General features: G+C 34.3%; 2 protein-coding genes, 1 long non-coding RNA gene and 1 pseudogene across 7 annotated transcripts; 1 reads left to right on the top strand and 3 right to left on the bottom strand.

Moving 5' to 3' along the window:
* Positions 1 to 682: 682 nt before the first annotated feature.
* On the bottom strand, positions 683 to 6,811 carry LOC114721387 (uncharacterized). Its single transcript, XR_003738070.1, has 3 exons — positions 6,797 to 6,811; positions 2,852 to 2,854; positions 683 to 757 (listed from the first exon to the last, which is right to left on the bottom strand). It is a non-coding gene; the product is annotated as an uncharacterized LOC114721387 (long non-coding RNA).
* Positions 6,812 to 7,244: 433 nt separating this feature from the next.
* On the bottom strand, positions 7,245 to 8,141 carry LOC114721382 (uncharacterized). The gene is made up of 2 exons (XM_028907208.1): positions 7,986 to 8,141; positions 7,245 to 7,904 (listed from the first exon to the last, which is right to left on the bottom strand). The coding sequence occupies exons 1-2, from the start codon at positions 8,139 to 8,141 to the stop codon at positions 7,245 to 7,247; spliced, it is 816 nt and encodes a 271-aa protein (XP_028763041.1).
* Positions 8,142 to 14,178: 6,037 nt separating this feature from the next.
* Positions 14,179 to 19,282, top strand: LOC114721384 (subtilisin-like protease SBT3.5). 5 transcript variants are annotated; one of them, XM_028907214.1, is made up of 12 exons: positions 14,179 to 14,867; positions 15,398 to 15,470; positions 15,537 to 15,631; positions 15,739 to 15,836; positions 15,938 to 16,096; positions 16,431 to 16,542; positions 16,635 to 17,163; positions 17,253 to 17,347; positions 17,454 to 17,696; positions 17,788 to 17,902; positions 18,020 to 18,206; positions 18,450 to 19,282. In XM_028907214.1, the coding sequence occupies exons 3-12, from the start codon at positions 15,552 to 15,554 to the stop codon at positions 19,007 to 19,009; spliced, it is 2,178 nt and encodes a 725-aa protein (XP_028763047.1). In that variant the 5' UTR covers positions 14,179 to 14,867; positions 15,398 to 15,470; positions 15,537 to 15,551; the 3' UTR covers positions 19,010 to 19,282. The 5 variants fall into 5 exon arrangements, with proteins under 5 accessions (XP_028763047.1, XP_028763045.1, XP_028763044.1 ...); XM_028907211.1 differs by lacking the exon at positions 14,179 to 14,867 and adding an exon at positions 14,874 to 15,274 and having other exon boundaries at positions 15,401 to 15,470; XM_028907213.1 differs by lacking the exon at positions 14,179 to 14,867 and adding an exon at positions 14,874 to 15,274.
* A 1,407-nt stretch (positions 19,283 to 20,689) lies between these two features.
* LOC114721388 (uncharacterized) lies at positions 20,690 to 21,492 on the bottom strand (annotated as a pseudogene).
* Positions 21,493 to 21,850: the final 358 nt, after the last annotated feature.

Raw genomic sequence — 21,850 nt, 5'->3', positions numbered from 1 at the left:
TTGTGTTCGTGCGGTGATGATGCAGGAGGAGGAGTCACAGGGATATTAATGGAAGTATCATTAGACCTCGAACGATTGATTTGCTGGACTGAGATTTCGGAAGAAAAAGAAGGGCGTGGAGTAGTAAAAGCATCGCCAGAACTGCTTCTGATAGATCTTCTTGAGGACGAACTAAGGGAGTGATTAGAATTGATTACGGCAGCATTAAGATCTCGAGCTTGCTCTTCATCCTTCAGCTTGGATCCTGTACATGCGAATGCTTCCAAGAATAAAGAACTAATTACAGGTACAGAACAGCGGTGAGGATATAATACTAAACTGATAAAATAAAGGATCAGTTCTGATGAGACTTGAGAGTTGTCATCTTCATTGGAGGCTTTTATCTAACTCTTTCTCCTCTTGCAGGCTTTTCAGTCAAAGTCCTTGCTTTGTCCGAGAACAGCTGTGTCTTGCACTGATGTTATCTTAGATCCTTGAAGTAAAAATTGAGCGAGAGAGAGGGGAAAATAGAGAGGAACCCTGACTTGGCATACCTCTCGTTTTCTCTCATCACTTTGAAATAAATAAGCTTCAAAGAATCCTAGCAACCTGTAGCAATTAATACCAAGTATGAGTACCTTAAATAATAGTAGTAGTAGTAGTTGTAGTTTGTAGATATATGCTTACCTCTTCCCTCATAAAGACCAAAGGCTTTGCTTTATTCCTTTGCTCTCAGAACTGATATGAGAAATAGATGGGCATCGATCCTCATGCCTCTCTAAGGTGAGTTTCTGTGGGTCCAATATCACCCGTTTGAGCATATTATGCTTGAATAATCACGCATAATATGTACAAATTCGGGCAAATTGGTCGTGTTTAAATCAACCCAGGATTAGAATTTGTTTATACATGCGAAGAACCATATACAGGAACAGGTATGAATAGAAAAGACGAAAAAATTGAAGTGTGAAAAGAAACCACACCAAGTGATGCTTTTGCAGGCTCCTCGGTAACAACTTGAGGATATGAAACAGGAAGCATTCCGTTAGGATCTTTAGCAACTTGAGGATCCAGGGAATCATCATCACCACGAAGATGATGCTGGGGGGTTTGGTGAGCCATGAATATAATGATGCTCGTTGACTGAACAAGAAAGGAGGAATCGTAAGGAGTATGAAGCAGATGCTTGGGTTTTTGGTACTGAGCTATGGGTTGATTGGTAGCTAACTGAGTTCTGCAAGTGCAGGTTTATACTATGAATAAAGCAACACAAGCTTGGAAAGAACGCGACCCCACATCAATGGAAGTGCGGTCGAACGCCAGATCTAGGAAGATATTTTCCTCTTCACAGGGATCGAGAAGAATCTAGTGTACTCTGGTTTTCTGGAACTAGTTTGAGTGTAAGCACCTATGCTATCCCCCTTAGACTTGAGCTACCTAAATTTAATGGACTGAATTTAAAATTTTTAATTAAAAAGTGATTTTTTGGGGAAAAAATATAATTAAGAAATTATCTTGATTTTAAATTTTATACTTATTAAAATAATTATTTAAAAAAAAAAATAAAAAACATCAAATGTAAACTATCTAAATGAAATTTGAATGATGACCATCCAAACTGATTTTTCTGATTTTCACCCCAAAATTTCTAGCTTTTTGTTGCGAGAAAGGTCTCTCCACTTTCATTCATCACCATTTCCATTCACTTTCCTTTTCCTTTTCCTTTTCCAAATTATGGGTAAATAAAATTTGAATGACGACCACCCAATCTTATTTTTCTGATTTTCACCCCAAAAATTATAGGCTTTTTATGCTTGACTTGAAAGGTCTCTCCACTTTCATTCTTAGTCATTTCCTTCCACTTTTCTTTTCCTTTTACTTTTCCAAATTGTCGGTCACTGTTACGCGTCTGCCTCTTCTGCGGACAATGCGCTCCAACTCTAATCCAGTTACATGACCCCAAGCAAATCACCAAAAAATGAAAAATCACTTCCCCCACCCTGGCCGCCCAATAAAATTCCATCTGTGTCCCCATGTGAAATTCCATTTGCCCTATTTAACATTTTAAAATCTCAAACGTTTACATTGTTCGGGTTGTTTGGGTTGACTTCATCATATATATTTAAACCTACAATTTTTTCACATTAATTATGAAAATAAATTTTATAAAAAAGTATATAATAAAATAAATTCAGTTTCCAAACTAAAATTATGGTCTCTAAGAAACAAGGAATTCTTTAATTTTTGTTTAATACCATAAGATTATCCAATTTTAATAAATTTTATCTAACATTATAAATGTAATCAATATTTATACGAAAGTTATGAATAGACTGAAAAAGTGGCTTTGTTACTTGCTAGATAAAAGTTATTAATACTTATTAAAATGTAGTCAACACATATAAAAAAAAATTGTAAATGCCTGTTAATGTTAAGAAAAGTTTGATACTATGATATCTTTAAATATTATTCTTATTAAAATATTTTTTATAATTAATATACGGATACTTTTACACATCTTTTATTATATTACTACTCAGGTTCTAATTATAAGCGCTAGTTGACTAATTTGAGGAGATTAAGGAAGTAAGTTAAATTAGTTATTTGTAATAAATATGTGTTTTCTTTTCTAAAATATTCTTACTAATCAAGTTTATTGGTTAGACTACCATTATTAGAGGGACTACTTTAGAAAAAAAATACATAAATATGAGAGACAAAGTAAATTAGGGTCTTATAATTAAAACCAAAATAAAAGTCAAACGAGACTTTATATTAATAACCGAAGATATTATTTTAATTATCTCCGGCCTAAATCGCTAACCGTGAAATGCTACCTTTATTAGCTTATTACCTTAACTAATTTATTAACCTGCTCAGATTTTAGTACCTTGCCCATATCAATAAGGGTGTGCACGTGAACATTTTTTTTTTTAAAGTTATTGCAATATATAATTAATTAAATAAATTCTTATTGACCGCATATAGATATTTGAGCAGCATGCTATCCATTATCTGTTCCCAAATTAAAATTATATATCTATATATTACAAAATTCATGCAATAAAAACCTCTCAATATATATATATATATGCTGTCTATCTTTAATTTGAAGTGTGTGTTAACATTTTATAAATACTTTTTTTTCTTGCGTGTGCGCGTTTGAATCTCCATCTTCATCAGAAAGTGCATCAGGAAAGTTCGAACGTAATGGGAAGTTTATATAATAAGTAAATGAATAAATTAGTCTGATCTTCCTTGCTTTTTATCCTAATTACATGGACCTATCCTTAACTCTATTAAAAATATTCTAAAAATATATTTAAACAAATTTTATTTACTAATTTACCATTCCTTGTACTAAATCCTTAATATTAACTAAAATTCTTTTGAAGAATTTAAGAGTTTTTTTTCCTTTTATTTTCTATTTTTGAAAATTAATTATTTGTTTATTTTTTTCATATTAGACCAAGTAATTTAATTAGCACAGATATCAAAACTTTGATTAATTTTGCTAATTAATAACACTTGACTAAATACGTCAGAAATGGTGATGAAATGCATACGTAGTATTGCTGGCAGCAAGGGTCGGCACTCGTCATCCAATTATTGACCGTTACGCGTCCCGCTTTTTGGGCCCTTTTCCAGGTCCAATTACATGATGAGTCTCGCCGCGTTCTTCCTTTTGTTTATTTAAAATATATATTTAGTCCTCTTTTAATTTCATGTAAGATTTTAATTTAGTTTTTTAATTTAAAAAATATAATTTTAATTTTTAAATTATTAGTCTTAATTAATAATTTTTTATAATAATTATGGTTACTTTGAATATTAAACTTAATATGTTAGCATTTAGTAATGTTTTATCAATATTTAATAACTCAATATCACTTTTTTTGTTAACAATTTTAGAGTTAGAGGACTAAAAGTTTACTTTTTTAAAATTAAGAGGCTAAAATAAAACCTTATATAAAATTAACGGAATAAAAGTATACTTTAGCATTTATTTATTTTATTCTTATAAAGTCTTTTTTTTTTTTGATGAAACATCAGGGTATCCACCGGCGGACCCGGTGACTAATCCCTTCGCTGGCTTGTAGGCACCTCGATGGATGAGACAGCTGGCCTGGGGTTTTAAAACTTTTCCATGCCCAAGGTAAGGATTGAACCCTCGACACTTGGTTAAGGGAGGATAAGCCCCCACCGCTCAACCACACCCCTCGGGTTTTTTCTTATAAAGTCTTGCCGCCCTCTTCTCACCACATGAAAAAACTCCCCCTCCTCAACAAAATTCCATTTGTGTCCCCATATACTTTTTGGCCCATTCATTTTATAAAAAAATATATAATTACATAAATTAATTTTCACAACTAAAATTATGGTACCAGCTCTCTGATAAACAAGCAATTCTTATAATTTTTAAATACCAGAAATTTATTTAATTTTAATAAATTTTATCTAACATTATAAATATCTATACTTTCCACACACAGAAAAAATAGCGTTCGTCACTCCTACGTCTTACTTGATTTTTTTTTTTAAGTGTATGCAAATTGGCAAATTCATTCAAAAAAGGCAAAACTCACACGGCTCCATAGTAGGGGTGCCCTAGCTAGTGGTGTTTTTAGTGGCTTCATTGAGGGATGCCCGAAGTGGTAATGTTAAATTTATTTTTTATAATATCTCTGTTTCTTAATATAAAAATTAATTTAATTTTTAATTTGATTATAAATATAAGATATTAATTTATTTATTTTTTTATATTTGTCTAGTTCTTCAAATTACACCTTATAATAGTGCATATATTAAAAGATTTCATCAAATAATAATTCTAACTAATATACATGATTAGTAAGAATATTTTACAGATGACAATACTTATTAATTATAAATAACTAACTTAACTAATTTTTTTAATTTATTTAAATTAGTCAATTAACTTTTATACTACTATTAAGGATTGAAAGTAGTACTAAATTTAGTATGTATTTGATCATCTTTTTCAATTCTCATTGTTTTAATTTTTTTTTCTAAACTTTCAATTTTACATAGTTTTTATCATATTGGGTCCGTTTGGATGAGCGATTGGAAAAGCAGCTTATAGGAAAAGTAGCTTATGGAGAAGTGAAGTTGGTAAAAGCTAAATTGGATAAGCTGAATTGTGTTTGGATTGGAGTTCAAAAAAGCTAATTTGCAGAAGTGAGATTGGTAAAAAGTTGTTTGGATTATAGTTGAGTAAAAGTGAGTTTGGTTATAAAATGACTAAAATGGGTATAAGTGTTAGTAAATAATGAAATATGATAAAAAAATGATTTGACATAATACAATGAAATTAAAATAATTTATTATGAAGAAGTCAAATTAATGAGTGAATTAAATTTTAAAATTTCAAAAAAATCATAACAAATATTTTAAATATAATGTGAAACATGAAAAAAAATGAATTGATATAATACAGTGAATTATTGTTAATTTGATATGAAGAAGTGAAATTGATCGAGGGAATTAAATTTGAAAACATAAGAGAAACGGAAAAAAAATTGCAAATATAAAACGAAACATAATTTGAATGGGTAAACATGTTTTTAACTCCAATTTACAGTATTGCAACAAAGTGAAACTAAATAATATTACATAACTAATCAATAGATAAGCTATGGATAATTTGGTCTCTGATTGCATCACGGACGCGATTCATATGCGATGAAGACTGTGATGTAACATTTGAAGATGATGGTTGACTAGCTTCAGCCTGATCATGTTCGCCCACATTATTACCATTTTCAGCTTGTTCAAAAAACAAGTCGGAGCTCGAATGTCTCCTTATAAGGTTATGAATGGCCATTGTTGCACAAACCAGATACACTTGTGTTTGGAAGTCGTAACTGCGCATATTTCGTAGGACTTGAAATCTATTCTTCCAAACACCGAATGTTCTTTCTATTGTGCACCTTAAACTGGAATGATAATAATTAAAGGCTTCGTTGCTATTTCGGAATCCTACTTGTCGTTGGAAGTCTAGAAGGTGGTAGCGCTTAGATCTGTATGGACCTAGATATCCATTTGGTGTTGGATATCCCGCATCAACCAAGTAATATTTCCCTAATGATTCATGAAACAATTTGAGAGATTGTGAAATGAATAAAAGTATGAAATAATTAAAAAAACATGCATGATTGGAACACATAAACATATACCTGGAGGTGGATGAGGGAAATTAAGAGATGAATTTGTAATAGCACTATCAAATATACGAGCATCATGTGCAGATCCCTCCCATCCTGCCAAGACAAAAGTGAAACACATATCCCAGTCACATACAGCCATGACATTTTGTGATGGATATCCCTTTCTGCCAATAAATTTGTCTCGTTTTGCAGCGGGGACAACACACTGTATATGAGTGCCATCAATTGCTCCGATTGCGTCCTTAAAAAATGGGTAGTAACGTGGATCGTTCTCAATTTTTCTATGAGTTCCACGAAATGTTGGATCTATGGGTCGAATAAGTTCACTCGATAGGCTAAGATAAGCTTGCAGTACATTGTGAAAGTGCCTACTTACAGTTTCTCCTGATCGTTGAAATCGTTCCTGGATCATCCTATTGCATTGTCCATGTGCAACCGTGTTTAAAAACATCGCAACCATTTCTTCAATTCCTACGTACTTAGACTTTTGTAAACCATGTTCCACCAATTTAGTACATAAGAGGTGGAAAACATCTTTATCCATTCTAAACATTTCATGACATCGATCATCATGCCCATTCATAATGCCTTGTACCTATAAATTTCCTGTCTGCTCACTAGTTTTGCACGGTTGTTTAAACATGTACATTTCACAATAATGACCAACCAATGCACCTACTGCTTCATATTGTGTTAATTCCTCATTAATTATGGTTGAATGGTCATCTTCATTTGGCCGTGAATCGTTATTCCAATTCCATAAAGTATCTTCATTCCATGGTGAATCATCGTTCCAATTAGCCATTTCTGGAATTAACCCTGTAATTGTGGTGAAAACAAAATGTAAGCATTATAAGGATTACACTAAACAAAGTGTAAATAATTTTCATACTGCAAACAGAAAAACCAAACGCATAGATGACAAGTAGAAATTAGCGTAAATATATTACATAATGATTAATAAAGTTCCTACAACATGCCACATCAGTTTAGGTTAAAACAGCAGGTAGTTCAGGTTAATAAGTGCAATAACAATAGTGAAACAGCTAAGTCCTAAACTAAATCCTATTCTGCAGGTCACTTCCATGTGTTTGGGTCTTGTGCTGCCGGTATCAACCACGCCAACAACTTGCTTCTATCATGCATAAACCCCAAATAGGCTCGCCTAACCCACCTCAACCGCGTAAGCATCTTGGCACATGCATAATATAGTTGATTGTCATCATTAAGCTCCTCAACGGTAGTCAGGTGTGCCAAAACCTTATCAACTACTTGGGGATCTTCAACCAATGCTGCTGCTCGCTTGTCAGAAGCAGCTGCTATGACACTCAGGCTATCAGAAATTAATGTAGATGCAGCAACTTTCTTCTTCTTCTTTGCATCTAATGTCTCACCCCTCTTTCTCTTTCCATAGCTTCCTGAGCCACTTGGTCCAGTACTTGCGGGGGTGTTTATGTTGCAAGCAGCAAAGTCATCTGTGAACCCTGCACTGGCTGTTGGGTCCACACCAAAGTTTTCATCCTCACTATCCCCTGACCTTTCTTGTTGGTCTAGCCCGACTCTATAAACATCCTCCTCCTCTTCTATGTCAGGCTGTGGAGCAAACGCTGGCTGAGGCTGTGAAGCTGATGGTGCGTACGCATACTCTCCCGAAGCCACAACATCTCTGAATATTTTCATCAAATCTGATGCAAACATCAACCCCTGATGTCTAAATTTCTTGAAATTAGGGTCCACCTACATGAACATAATTAGGCATAATTAAGCGATGTTCCTTCTGATATTCAAAATTAAAACTCAACTAACACAAATAGTTACCAGTATTTTTCGTTGCCACCACTCATCAGAAGCCAACACCCTATTTGTGGCTGCATCATAACCAATGCCAGTCTCCCCAGACATCAGTTTTTCCCACAACTTCCAATCTTTTCTCAATACATCAAATCTGTTCTTCAGTTGCCTTCTGTCATACATTTTCCCGCTCCTTTCCCGAAAATTCTTTTCAATTTTCCCCCAACCAAGTCTTGTAAACGATGTTCCTTGTCTTTCTTTGTACACTATTTGCTCGGCACAAACATCGATTAGAATTTTTGTCGTGTAATGATCCCATGTCGCTTTTCCCCTGTCATTGTCCATTTCTCTACGTCCTTTGATCGAGATAAGAGTAACTAAATCAACCAAAGTCCTAAATATGTAATAATAAAAACTGTATTATATAATACATATGTTGTAACCAAACAAACATATATCACCAAGTAACACATTTTAATTGCATAAGCTGTTTAGTTTTCTTATTCGATATTTTTTAACATTATAAATATATAATCACAATGTCAATGTCCACTATTTTTCGGTGGTAATTGATTGTGAACATTTTAAAATTAAATTTTCAATATATCATATAAATTGAACCTAAACTACATTACATTGATTAATTTTTATCCTAATTTAACTGTGTAGGAGTAAAATAAAAACCAAATTAAGAATGATGAACAAGATTATTTACAAAAATATTATATTTATCATAATTAACTAATTTACCTAACTTTTTTAATATAATTAAATTAGTTAAATAAATATCATATTAGAGAGAAGTAAGAGAATATAACAGGAGAAAGAACAACATTAAATTTATTTTGATTGAGACTTCCCCAAATTAATTCCAAATGATTTTTAAGTAATTATCCACATAGTCCTTAATTTCTTTGTATAGTACAAATTAATGTCTTATTACTTTGCTCTATCAACGCCGTTAATTAGCTTTATCAAATGAACCATTCAGACACACATATATACACATATATACACCATGTTACCACCTCATTCTCTTCTACCCTACCCTCATAGAGATCAAATCCTATAACCATAAAAATCAAGAGAATCAAGAGACCGAAGCTAAGGACATGCAAAACAACAACCATTGTAATTCTGAAAATTACAATTCCAGAGTTACATATCTCACCATTAACAACGTATATACGCAACAATTTCTTGAATCCTATAACCATAAAAATCAAGAGAATCCTATACGCCGTTTCCTTGAACCATTAATCGTTGTTTCAGCCTTGGAAAACAGAGGAAGAAAATCGATATGCAACTAGAAATTTTATGCTACATTCGGTCCCTGTTTCGGTGTCACAACCAGTTGGTCATCAACATGCAGCAATCATTAACAAATTTGAATTCAAGCACGATAGGAAATTCAAGGACGACAGGAAATTCAGGGAGGACAACAAATTCAAGGACGACCGGGGATCAAACCGGAAAAGCGACATATAACCGGCCAACCTGCAGTAGATCCAACCAAACAAAGGCTGCCAGAGGTAGATCCAACGGTATATTGCACTGGGAAGCCAAGATCTCCACGCACGGCTCAAACGCAGAGGCAGACGCCGGCGACGTCGGTTGCAGACGGTGAGAGCAGCTCCGACTTGTGATGAATGAATGGCATCCACTAAGCCACGGACACCTCACCCCAACAACTGACCTCGCGATGATGACCGGACGGAGCTCACGGTCACCAGTGACGAGCTTCTCAGACGCGACCACCGACGGACGTTCTCGAGCCGAGTAGAGACGGAGCAAGCTGGGAGCTCGGGTTAACAAAAGAAAAAGAGAGTCACGAGGGTTTAGGGAATAAAAGAAGGCAGATGTGAAGAGAAAAATAAAAGTAGTGCTGTCAGAACGGTCATAAGCTGAATTCCCAGGGGCCAGAAGCTGCCAGGCACCAGCTTATGCCAATTGTGCGTTCAATGGGCTTAAAAAATGATAAGCCCAATTGTCATATTGCTCTGCCAAACGGACCAATTTTTCCACTGAGCTTATAAGTGATTATAAGCCACGTTTGGGCCAGCAAACGCTGACCCAAACAGGCACTAAGTCGACTTGCGATTGTCCAAGAATCCAAGGTTAATCGATCAATCTCTCAAAATTGATTGAACAAAATTGAAGGGCTGGACGCATTGTTTCAAACTACGATATCGTGCCTCTGATGCAATCTTCCAGACCTTGGAAACTTTACGTATAATGAAACAGTTAGGCTATAAGGAGGATAATAAGAAGAAAAAATGGTAAAAAAAAGAACTTAAAAATTGAAAAATTACATATAGGATTCTGTTTATAAAAATTGTTATTATGTGCTTATTAATTATTCTCAAAGCCCATATACCAAACAATTAATTTTCAGAGTGAGACGACTAACCTTAGATTTTTGGAGACGCAAGAGTTTTTGTGTTTTATCGATGAAAACAATCAATAGACTACATCTGATCCTTAATATACAATCTCATTTGACTTTTATTTTAATCCTAAATATAAGACCTTAATCTACTTTGTTTCTAATATTTAGTCATTTTTTTCTAAAATAGTATTTGTGATAATAGTAGTTTCTAGCTAATACATTTGCTTAGTAAGGATATTTTAGGAAAGACCGCTTATTTATTACAAATAACTAACTTAACTAATTTTTTTAATTTATTTAAATTAATTAACTAGTTATTATATTAAGAACGAGAAGTAATATAAAATAATCCATGACCCTTTTTAAGGTGCAGGTCAACTTCGATGGCCGTCTTTTCAGTTTTCACAGGTCGGTGCTAACAGGGTTTAACTGAGATTAAGTGATGATAATGCGTATAATTAAAACACACGGCAAAAGCTGATTTACAACTTGGCCATACTTGACCTAAATTTGATCCTTTATTTTATCATTGAGTGATTTAAAATAATTTTAAAATTAACACAGGAAAAATAGTTTTAGAAATATCTCCAATTTGAGGTTACCAACCATAATATCTTTTTAATTCTTACGTTATCTCCCAAAAAATTGTTTTTTAAGCATATTTTACCGCAATGACTTTAATTTGATTATTTACTGGCCTTTTTATAATGCATTATCTTATGTTCTTAAATGTTAAAAATATTTTTTTAAAATAATTTTATGTCTTAAAAACTTGATTAATTTTAAATTTTTATTTCCTTGTTGTTATCCTTTTCATTCTTTGTAAGAATGATAGAGTTTCAACAACAATTCAAAGAGCTGTATAGTTGAATTTAAAATACAAAATTATTTTTTTAAAAAAATTCTTGCACTTGCCATGTAATAATCATGGAGATTCATTATATTTGTCATGGATTAACCCAGAAAAAGCTGATGATGAAAATATTAGAAGAACTTATATATACAAACTTTTTCAATAATTTAAGCCTAAATGAGACATATTTTAGCGTCATGGACCCGGGATTATAAGAATATTGATGATTATAAGAATTCATCTAAAAATTTTCATGATTATAAGAATAGTAACTAGTAGAAAAAGAACTAGCTAATCCAAGTTGATCGAGAAAGATAAAGACATTGTACTGTCAGAGGAAGATGAAATGCTAGACATTGTACTGAAGGAAGAAAATAATGAAGAAGAAGAAGAGAGATACATAAAGGAGACGTGATTGAGAAATATGTGCTTGCGGTCCAATATTCGAAAACATTTCATTTTCTTGATGCTGGGAAAGGACAAACAAAGAATAAAAAGAGAAATATAATCTTAATTATCACTTTTAAAATTATACTTGGCATAATTTTTTTCCTTATTTTGTTCTTATACTTGTATCTTTATCATGATAAAGAGAAAATGAAAACATAAATGACGAGTTTCACCTTGTGGGATCTATATGTAACAAGTGGAACTGATTAATATTCTATAGGATCTTTCTTTCTGTTCGCTTGAAAATTTTCTTTTTCGGAAAAAAAAAAAGCCCTAGAATTCTCTCACTTCAAGGTTTCATATCTAATACAAGGATTCATATCCGATTGGTGCTAAGAAGTTTGATCACTAGATGAATGATTGTCAAAAAGTCCATATATCAAATGCTAGTTCAAAAATAATATATTACCCATATAACCAAAGGCATGTATAGTTTATCAAAGTAATGTAGCTAATTAACATGAAAATGATAATAGTACAAGTTCTTTATCATAATATGAGGTTATAGTTGAAGAGATAGATAGATTAAAAATTTTAAATGGTAAAAAGGTTTGTATTTTTCAGATTTTGATATTTTATAATAAAACTCATATTTTGATCAACAATATAATGAGTATAGCTTTGGATTACATGTCTCTAATAATTAATTTGAGAATAAACAACAATCAAGGCTTGTTCAATTATTTTTTTAAAACTCCTTTTATTTCTTTGAGGGGAAAAAGAATGTAAATCTGAGGATAAGTTACTTGTTTATATTCGTGGAAGATGATGCAGGGTTGCGGATGACTATAGCCCTACTCTTTTTACTTTATTTTAAGCTAAAATGTAGTTTTAGTCCTTTAATTAGCTTTATATAAGGTTTTAATTTAGCCCATTAACTTTAAAAAGTATACTTTCAGTCCTTTAACCCTAAAATAGTTAACAAAAAATCATGATATTAGGATCTTGAGTGTCAATAAAAAATTTTTAAATGCTAACATATTAATTTTAAATTTCAAAATCACTATGATTGTTACAAAAAAAAATCATCATTTAAGACTAATAATTTTAGACTAAAAAGACTAAAAATACACTTTTTTAAAATTAGGAGACTAAAACAAAACCTTATATAAAGATTAAAAACAAATATATACTTTAGCCTTTATTTTATTATATTTTTGCCAACTCACACTGCACTTGGAATTAATTAATGATATAATTAAGTTAATCACAAGTTACGTATAAAGCGCCCATGAGCAATGTCTAGAATAGGAGCACTGTGATGTTTTCTTAACCTTTTTATTATGAGGCGTAAAAGATTCAAATTAATTTTTCCCAATTATAAATTATCAGCTTTAAACTTTTAACAATAGATCCTTCTAATTATCAAGATTAAATTTTGCAATAAAATACCTGGCTTCTATTGAAAGAAATGGAGAAGAATATAAGAACGGGCATATGTTCATTGCGCACCAGCCACACTAGGTATAGGGTTTTATTAATTGCAATTGGCTTCCAGGATAACATTTGATATGATAAAATCTGATAAAATTGATCCCGGGCCAGCTGTCCCACCCATCGAGGTACCTACAAGTCAGCGAAAAGATTAATCACTAGATCCGTTGGCGGATACCTTGATGTTTCGTCATAAAATCTGATAAAATTGTAACAATGCACAATTGGCACACAAATCAGAAAGACAGAAGAAAAAAAAAGGAAAAAGAGAGAAAGAAATTGTGAGATTAGATGAAAAATATTAATAAAGTATCATTTATCAAAACTTAATCATACTTGGTTCAATTTCAAAGGTTTAAGAATTGTTATGTCAAGATGCCAGGGAGAGAGTTGTTGCATTTAAATTATTAAACTCAATCCAATGATTAATGGTCTCTTCACTTGAAATAAAATGTTCACTCTTAAATTTGATTATAAAAAAAAGAATAAAATTATATCAAACATAAATAAACTAATACAATACTCGTATCAAATATAAGTCAGAAATACTCATCATGAAATAGAATCGGTATTATATGCTGAACTCGCAAATAAAAAGTTTGGGTTGGCAAAAATGTAAATTACTTCAATTCCCCAACCCGCTTTAATTGGGTTAGGATGACAAAATGTCAAAATTCATCTTGAGTCCAGCCTTTTTAATGAATTTCACATTAGCCCTGTTCCTCGTGAAACCAATTCAACGTAATTGCTGAAAAAATAATTAAGTATAAGGTATAAATAATTAATTTTAAATTTATTCTAAGTGTTATTTTTTAAAAAATGTAAATTTATTATTAAGATGATATATAAATTTTTTTTTAATTTAGAGTCCTCTAAATATAATTAAAGAGTATTTGGATGAAAACGAAACTATAATTTTAAAAATTTTTATAGTATAAAAAATAAATATATAAAAAAAATTTCTTTTGCGAAAAAATGCTGGTTACTTTTATACGTTCCCACACTCCACCATCGAATGATTTATGTCACTGTCCCCCAGCACCGACCAGAGGCGGATGCCTATCAGAACGTCTCTCTGCGTGCCCCCTTTCTGACCGTTTTCCACATGGATTCCTCACACTGGTCTTGTGCATTCCAAATTTCCAATGCTTTTGAGTTCCACTGGGTTGTTTCTTCAACTAGTGAAGGAGCTGCTTATTAATTGAACAGAGCTACTTTGAACTTGGAAGAATGCTCTGGGGAAATGAATCAAGTTTCAACGGCAAAGCGTTTGGTCCAGAGCTCAGTAGAAGTAGAACTCTTCAGAGGATGCGACATGGAATTAAGAGCAATCTTTCCTCAGTTGATTTCACTGCGGATCAAGTTATCTTCCGTGCTCAGGAAGGTGTTGCTAGTATCTGGAATTTCTCGCAACATTTCGAAATCCATCGCAGAGTCCGTGCTTTAAGTAAGAGGGATGCGATAAAGGGAAAAAAGAATGCAGCGACGCAAGATCCGAGCTGAGCTGAGGTGAGCAATAAAACCGGTAGCATCGATCACGCTCATACGCAGCCAAGAAAAATTCAGTGAATGGCATATGCCATATGGCCTAGTGTTCGTATGATCAGTGAAGAGGAGAAGCCATATATTTTAATTCCAATTAAGTAATAGTTAGTCTGCGTATCAGTCCTGACTACGTCTCCACTTACATCGCATCATCAATTCATCATCGTTTCCTCCTAATTTTCAATTTTCCAACCGTGATTTTTGGTAACATATGAGGATTCTTTTTTGCTTCATTAAGGTAGAATTCACTGTTTTTAATTAAGTCCTTAGTTTGATTGTAACTTTTGTGTCCTTCATCTATTTGAGTGATGTAATTTTTCGTAAATCAAATTTGATATATAAACTTTCATAATTTATTATTTCTACGAACTAATAATTAATTTGTAACACATTTTATTAAGGTATCAATCATCGTTTCTTGAGATCAGAAAAGAATCCCGGTTCCTGAGGATCACAGTGGCCTAGTTGAGTGCTAGCCCAAAATACATCTTTATTCCGTAACGCTTTGCGGTTACTTGGCCTCCCACAAAAGCAACAGACACTCGTCCGTCTTACGCACTAAACTCTGCCATCATAGGACTCCACGTTTTTAATCTGCGTCCTGGTTGCTTACCTTATTGATTTTTGCATTGAAAAAATGGCTTGGTCTTTTCTCCTCCCACGCTTAAATTGATTGCCAATTTCTGCTATTTGTTTCATCTTTTGTTATACATACTGGTTCTCCTTGATTTGATCGTCTTCCAATATGTTTTGTTCTGGTTGTGCTAGAAGCCGTACTGCCATCGCCTGCCTGTTTCTTGCGGTTATTTCTGCAGAAACTAGATTTTGCTTCTCATCTAAGGTAGAATCAAATTCTAACTGCTCCGTTCTGGTTTTGGGGATGACTTAGTGTTGGACTGAATGGCAGGTTTATGTAGTTTACATGGGAAGCAAAACTAGCGAAGATCCTGATCAAATTCTGAAGCAACACCATCAAATGCTCACTTCTGTTCACAGAGGGAGGTCAGAGTTTTTGCTATTTTTCCCTTTTCTGAAAAGTTTTCTATGCCCTTCTCTTTTATTTCAGATGCTTGATTTTCTACTTTTTCCTTATTGGAAACGTTGAGCAGTGTTGAGGAGGCACAAGCTTCCCATGTTTACAGCTACAGACACGGCTTCAGAGGCTTCGCAGCCAAGTTGACGGATGATCAAGCTTCCCAAATTTCTGGTAATTTCTTTTATTTCTCTTTCTTTTTACTTTTAACATATGTAATCACTCTTTAACGCTCAAAAAAAAATTGCTTCTGTAATCTACTTTAATATTGACAGATATGCCCGGAGTAGTCTCTGTTTTCCCCAATTCTAAGAGAATTCTGCACACAACTCATTCGTGGGATTTTATGGGACTTCCAGACGACGAAAACATGAAGATTTTTGGGCACTACACCAGAAACCAAGCAAATGTAATAGTTGGCTTCATTGATACGGGTAAGCAGTATTACCAGTTATGGAAAGATTCTTTATTACTTCTACGAAGCAAACTCCCTGCGCGGTAATTCATGACTGTTCCATACAGGCATTTTCATCGGCCCTCAGGCATTTCCACGCTGCATTTATTACTTTGACAGTAGAAACTGTGTCTCTTTCCCACTCTCATTTTATCAGTTGCCCCTTAAGAGCAAAGTATTTTCTTAAAAAAAATTCAACCTCAGAAGACTTGTATTGTCTCTTTTCCCTTCTGGCAAACCTTAATTGATGGTCTGGTGTTAATAAATGGGAATCACAGTTGATCTAACTTGAATCATGATCACTATTCAAACAGGAATTTGGCCAGAATCCCCAAGTTTTAAAGACCTAGACATGCCTCCAGTGCCATCCAAGTGGAAGGGACATTGTCAACCAGGAGAAGCTTTCAACGCTTCATCTTGCAACAGGTTTTTTGATTGAACATCATCTTTATCTTTTAGCTTTATTGACTTCGGTTTGTAGATGTGTTGTTTTCATTGGTCCATAATTAATGGCATAGGAAAGTGATTGGAGCTAGATACTATGCAAGTGGATTTGAAGCAGAGGAAGATTTAGAGAACAAATTTTCTTACAAATCTCCCAGGGATAGCTCTGGCCATGGCAGTCACACTGCCTCAATAGCCGTAGGACGCCACATGGCAAACATGAATTACAAGGGATTTGGAGCTGGAAATGCTAGGGGAGGAGCACCAAAGGCTAGGATTGCTGTGTACAAAACTTGCTGGGACTCAGGTTGCTATGACGCAGACTTGTTAGCTGCCTTTGATGATGCCATCCGAGATGGGGTTCACATTCTGTCTATCTCTCTCGGTCCTGAAGCTCCCCAAGGAAACTATTTCAGGGATGCCATATCTGTGGGGTCATTCCATGCCGCTAGTCATGGAGTGCTTGTGGTCGCATCAGCTGGGAATAGTGGAAATCCTGGTTCTGCTACAAATCTTGCACCATGGATGATCACTGTTGCTGCTAGCTCAACAGACAGGGATTTCACATCCGATATTAGATTAGGAAATGGGGTTAACATCAAGGTAAATCTGTTCACTTCTCATTGATGGAATTTTTTTTTTTTTTTTGGCACTGTATTTAGACCAGGACAATTACTGTGTAATTGAAACAGGGTGAGAGTCTAAGTCTCTTGGAAATGAAAGCCAACACAAGGATACTTCCCGCATCTGAAGCCTTCGCAGGATATTTCACCCCTTATCAATCCAGGTGACGCACAAGGTTGTTGAAACGTGAAAAGTGGTGTTTATATGAACATTGATGCAAAATGATGCCTTAAACATAAATTTTTTTCTGTTTCTATTTGTTTCTGTAGTTATTGTTTGGACAGTTCCCTCAATGCGTCCAAGGCAAAAGGGACTGTTCTGGTGTGTCGCCAGGCAGACAGTTCAACAAAGTCAAAACTAGTGAAGAGTAAAGTGGTGAAAGAGGCCGGAGGAGTGGGAATGATACTTATTGATGAATTAGATCTAGATGTTGCCATCCCATTTATAATTCCTTCAGCCATCGTAAGAAGGGAAACGGGAGAAAGGATTCTGTCTTATGTTAATAACACACGGTTTGTTTTACATTCAAAAGTATGGACATTCCTTTTGAGCTCTCTGAGGTCTCAGCTATTCTCTAATCTAGCTTTCTATGATTCTGAACAGTAAGCCTACGTCAAGAATTTTCAGAGCAAAGACACTGTTTGGAACTCAGCCTGCACCCCTTATGGCGACATTTTCTTCTAAAGGTCCCAGCTCTTTAACCCCAGCAATTTTGAAGGTAATATTCTCATTAACAAGAAGGGAAATAGAGAAATTTATTCGGCTCTTTGGCAAATATCATTTCATTTAATTCTTTCTTGGAAGATTTGTAAGTTTTGACTCTGCTGCTGTATAGCCTGATGTCACAGCTCCGGGATTGAACATCCTTGCAGCATGGTCACCAGCTAAAAGAAACATAATGTATAACATTCTCTCAGGAACCTCTATGTCTTGTCCTCATGTAACTGGAATTGCAGCCTTAGTTAAAGCTGTTCATCCTTCGTGGTCACCATCTGCTATCAAATCAGCCATCATGACAACCGGTATCACGTTATGGCAGTAAATAGTAGTATCTTTTTCTTGTGGTCTATATAGTATAATCTTGCCTGAGTTCCTTCTTACTCAAATTGGTACTAGACTTCTTAGACATCAAACATGATTAAATTCTCAAATAAAATGCCAAGCAACTCAGAATAACCAAGAAAAGGATCACCACGCATATTCCTATAGTGCACAAGCTTCATTACCTCCTACCAGGAAATTAATCTCAGGCATGATATGTGCAGCTACAACTCTGGATAAACAACACAAACCCATCAGAGCAGATGCTGGACGAAGAAAGGCTAATTCATTTGATTATGGATCGGGATTTGTGAACCCTGCAAGAGTTTTTGATCCTGGCCTCATCTATGATATAAAGCCAGAAGACTACATAGAGTTCCTTTGTTCACTGAAGTATGGTGCCAAGTCACTCCGGCTTGTTACAAGAGACAACAGTACATGTCATAGCCATAGAAGACGCAAAGCTGCCTCTGACCTCAACTATCCATCTATTACAGTGCCCAACCTCAAAGACAACATTTCAATATCTCGAACTGTGACTAATGTTGGAGAGGCAAGAAGTATATATAAGGCTGAAGTGTCTCCTCCTGCTGGAGTTAAAGTCACTGTTGTGCCAAACCAACTTAACTTCAGAAGAGTTAGGCAGAGCATCAAGTTCACTGTCAATTTTAAGTGGTTTTCTCCCTCAAAGGGCTATTCATTTGGCTTCTTGTCATGGAAGAACAGAAGATCACAGGTCACCAGTCCTCTGGTTGTCCGGGCTGCACGAGCGATAACAAGTTAACAATGCTCTTCTGCTTATAAATAACAACAGTGCTTGTAAATATTTTGCATTAGCTTAGAATCTTTGTGGATAGTGATCCATATAGGCATTAGAACAAGATTCATGCTGAAATCTTGATGCATACCACTTTTATATAATTGGAACAGAAAACACTAGTGACAGAATATGAATGTAAACAATGATAGTTTGAAGCCCTCGCTACTAAAAGTGTAGAATATGCATGTAATTCGAATCTTACGCGTTGCAAAGCCCATTTTATGCTGCAATTTCTCATGAGTTATAATGTGTCACCATTCCTTGGGTCAATTTTGGATTTTTGTCTAGTCCATGCACACCTTGAAATTGATAATATTTAATGGATAATTTTGTTAAAGCCTTTTGTGTGAATATGATTGCATATTTTGTTGTCGTTATCCGGATGGTGATATAAATATTATTGAACATTTGACATTTAGACTCACTAACAACATCAAAGTGAATTTTCTTTTATTAAATAATTTAAAAATTTGTGGTCTTAATCAAATAACTTAAATAAAGAATATTATAAGATGGCAATTTGGTGTTAAATATACATGAAACCATCTTCAATATAAATATGTCACAGTCATATAATATTTCAATAATTACATATCTACTTAGGTATATATTTCAGAGGCAATGGTTTTAATCGCATCTTTGGTTGGTGATGATGTAATGATCAATTCTAGAGCAAAATATATTGACCTTCCTTTTATTTTTAAATAAGACTATATTTTTTAAAAAAATTTACATCTTTTACACATTATTTTTAATTAATTTAATCAATATTTTGATCTGCTAGTTGTGACTTACATATGAAATTGGAAGTAGTATGTAGTGAATACCTTTCCTTTATTTTCAAAATTTCTTTTGAGAATGAACAACACGGCTAACTCGTTTAAACTTTAGGTAAGTGCACAGATCTGCCCTTGAAATATTTTTGTTAGTTCAAGATGGAGCATTACTACCCGAGAAATCCTAAAATCCAAACAATGTTGTCCCTTCGTTAAATTTCCATCACTTTCGTAGCGGACCAGAAAAATTATTAATAAGTCGCCTAAAAAAGATTAATACCGGTACTAGGGCCATTCCATTCCATGCTAAAGACCGAACCAAAATACCATTTTCGATTATCAGATCATCATAGTCGGCCAAAAAAATATTATTTTTGTTTTACACATTGGTTTTTGAAGGAAAATGAAACTTATGCTTCAACGCTTGAATTGGTAGCCAATTTCTGGTATCCTTAAATCTTTGGTTTTACATACTGGTTCTTCTTCGCTTCGTCCTGTGACAATCTATATTCCAGCACACTGCTTTTCTTGGTACAAGCACACTACTTTTAACCAAAAGTTGAGGCTTAATATGTTCCTGGAAAACCCACTCCAAAGGCATTAAGAATCTATCCTGACTAAAGACAAAAAGATTTGCACAAACATAATTTTTGGTACAAGCACAGCACCGTTATGCAAGTGATACTCACTCCCTCCCCACGAAAATACGAGGGAGAAAAAGCGAACGGGAGAAAAGGCATTAAGAATCTATCCTGACTAAAGACAAATATGATCAAAGTTTATCTGCGTCATAAGTGACAGAGGGGTTCAGCCTTCAAATATAAGACTTATCTGATTTGCACAAAGTAATTTTTGATACACCAATACCAATTTCTATAGAGCTATACAGAACAGCCAAACATTGACTCCTGTTCAGGCATTTTATCATTAATAAATGGATTGCTCTATCGGAAGATGAAGGCATATGCAGAAGTTCTAGAAAAATGTAATTTGTAAACACTAGGGCTGCATCTCTGAAGGATCGACGAGGCCTTCCAACACACGAGCTGATCCAACAGTGCAAGCTTCTCGTCTTCAAGGGTCTTTACCTCATCTTCAACCTCTTTTAGTTCTGTCCCTAATGCAAAGCTCTCATCTTCCAGCAATAGATACTTTCGCCTCAGTGCTCGGTAATCATTTCCAGCAGAAGAGGAGTCCGGCAGTGAATCTGAGTTAGAACCCTCTGTTTTCTGAAATGGGGGTGATATTTCAGTCATCAAGTTTCTCTTGGAACCCTTGTGTCCTGATCTTAGTGAAACAGGTGCCTGTACTTCTTCATTCACATTATTTCCTTGTAGCTGAAATAAAGATGCTCTCTGTGTTGAGCTCTTCTTCTTGCGTGATTTAGGGTTTAAGATTTCTTCGGGAACAGGAATCCTTGGATCTTGCATTTCTCACCGATAGTTACTACAAATTAAGAGAAAAGAGGACTATAAGAACACATAGGCTATGAAGTTACTTGAACAAAAGCACTGCATCAAAATAGGCTTTAAAGTTCACACACAGACTATGCTTCGTGTTCATCACCTGCTTTGGCTTATTAATACAGAAAATGATTAAGGATGTCACGGCATGAATCATCATCCTCAACTTCTAAGATGAATTGGAACAAAAGATACTCATGGGATTGACCAAGTACAATGGAAGGATAGAGTGTTGATTACTTGATTCATATCTACAGTCCTGATGTAATTACAGGAACCTCACCACTATAAATTAATCGTTGAATATCTCATTCAGCTTCCAAATTTGCTCAAGTAATTGGTAATAGTTTGTAAAATTGACGGTTAAATTAGCGGAAAACAACCAAATTTACGTCAAAAAGGATCTGGGCCTCAGCGTTGCAACTCTTTCAATTCGCCAAATCAACATTTGATGGGGCATATCCGAATTACAGCACAAACTACTTAATCATGAGCAGGAGTAGATAAGCTCTTGAAAGACAGAAATATGCCGAGCCATGTTCAGAAAGAACAATCCGTCCCCATGA

This window comes from Neltuma alba, unplaced genomic scaffold (genome assembly GCF_004799145.2).
Source record: "Neltuma alba isolate B1F8T4 unplaced genomic scaffold, ASM479914v2 tig00012034_pilon, whole genome shotgun sequence".
Lineage (NCBI taxonomy): Eukaryota > Viridiplantae > Streptophyta > Magnoliopsida > Fabales > Fabaceae > Neltuma > Neltuma alba.
This window is presented reverse-complemented; position numbering and strand designations above follow the sequence as displayed.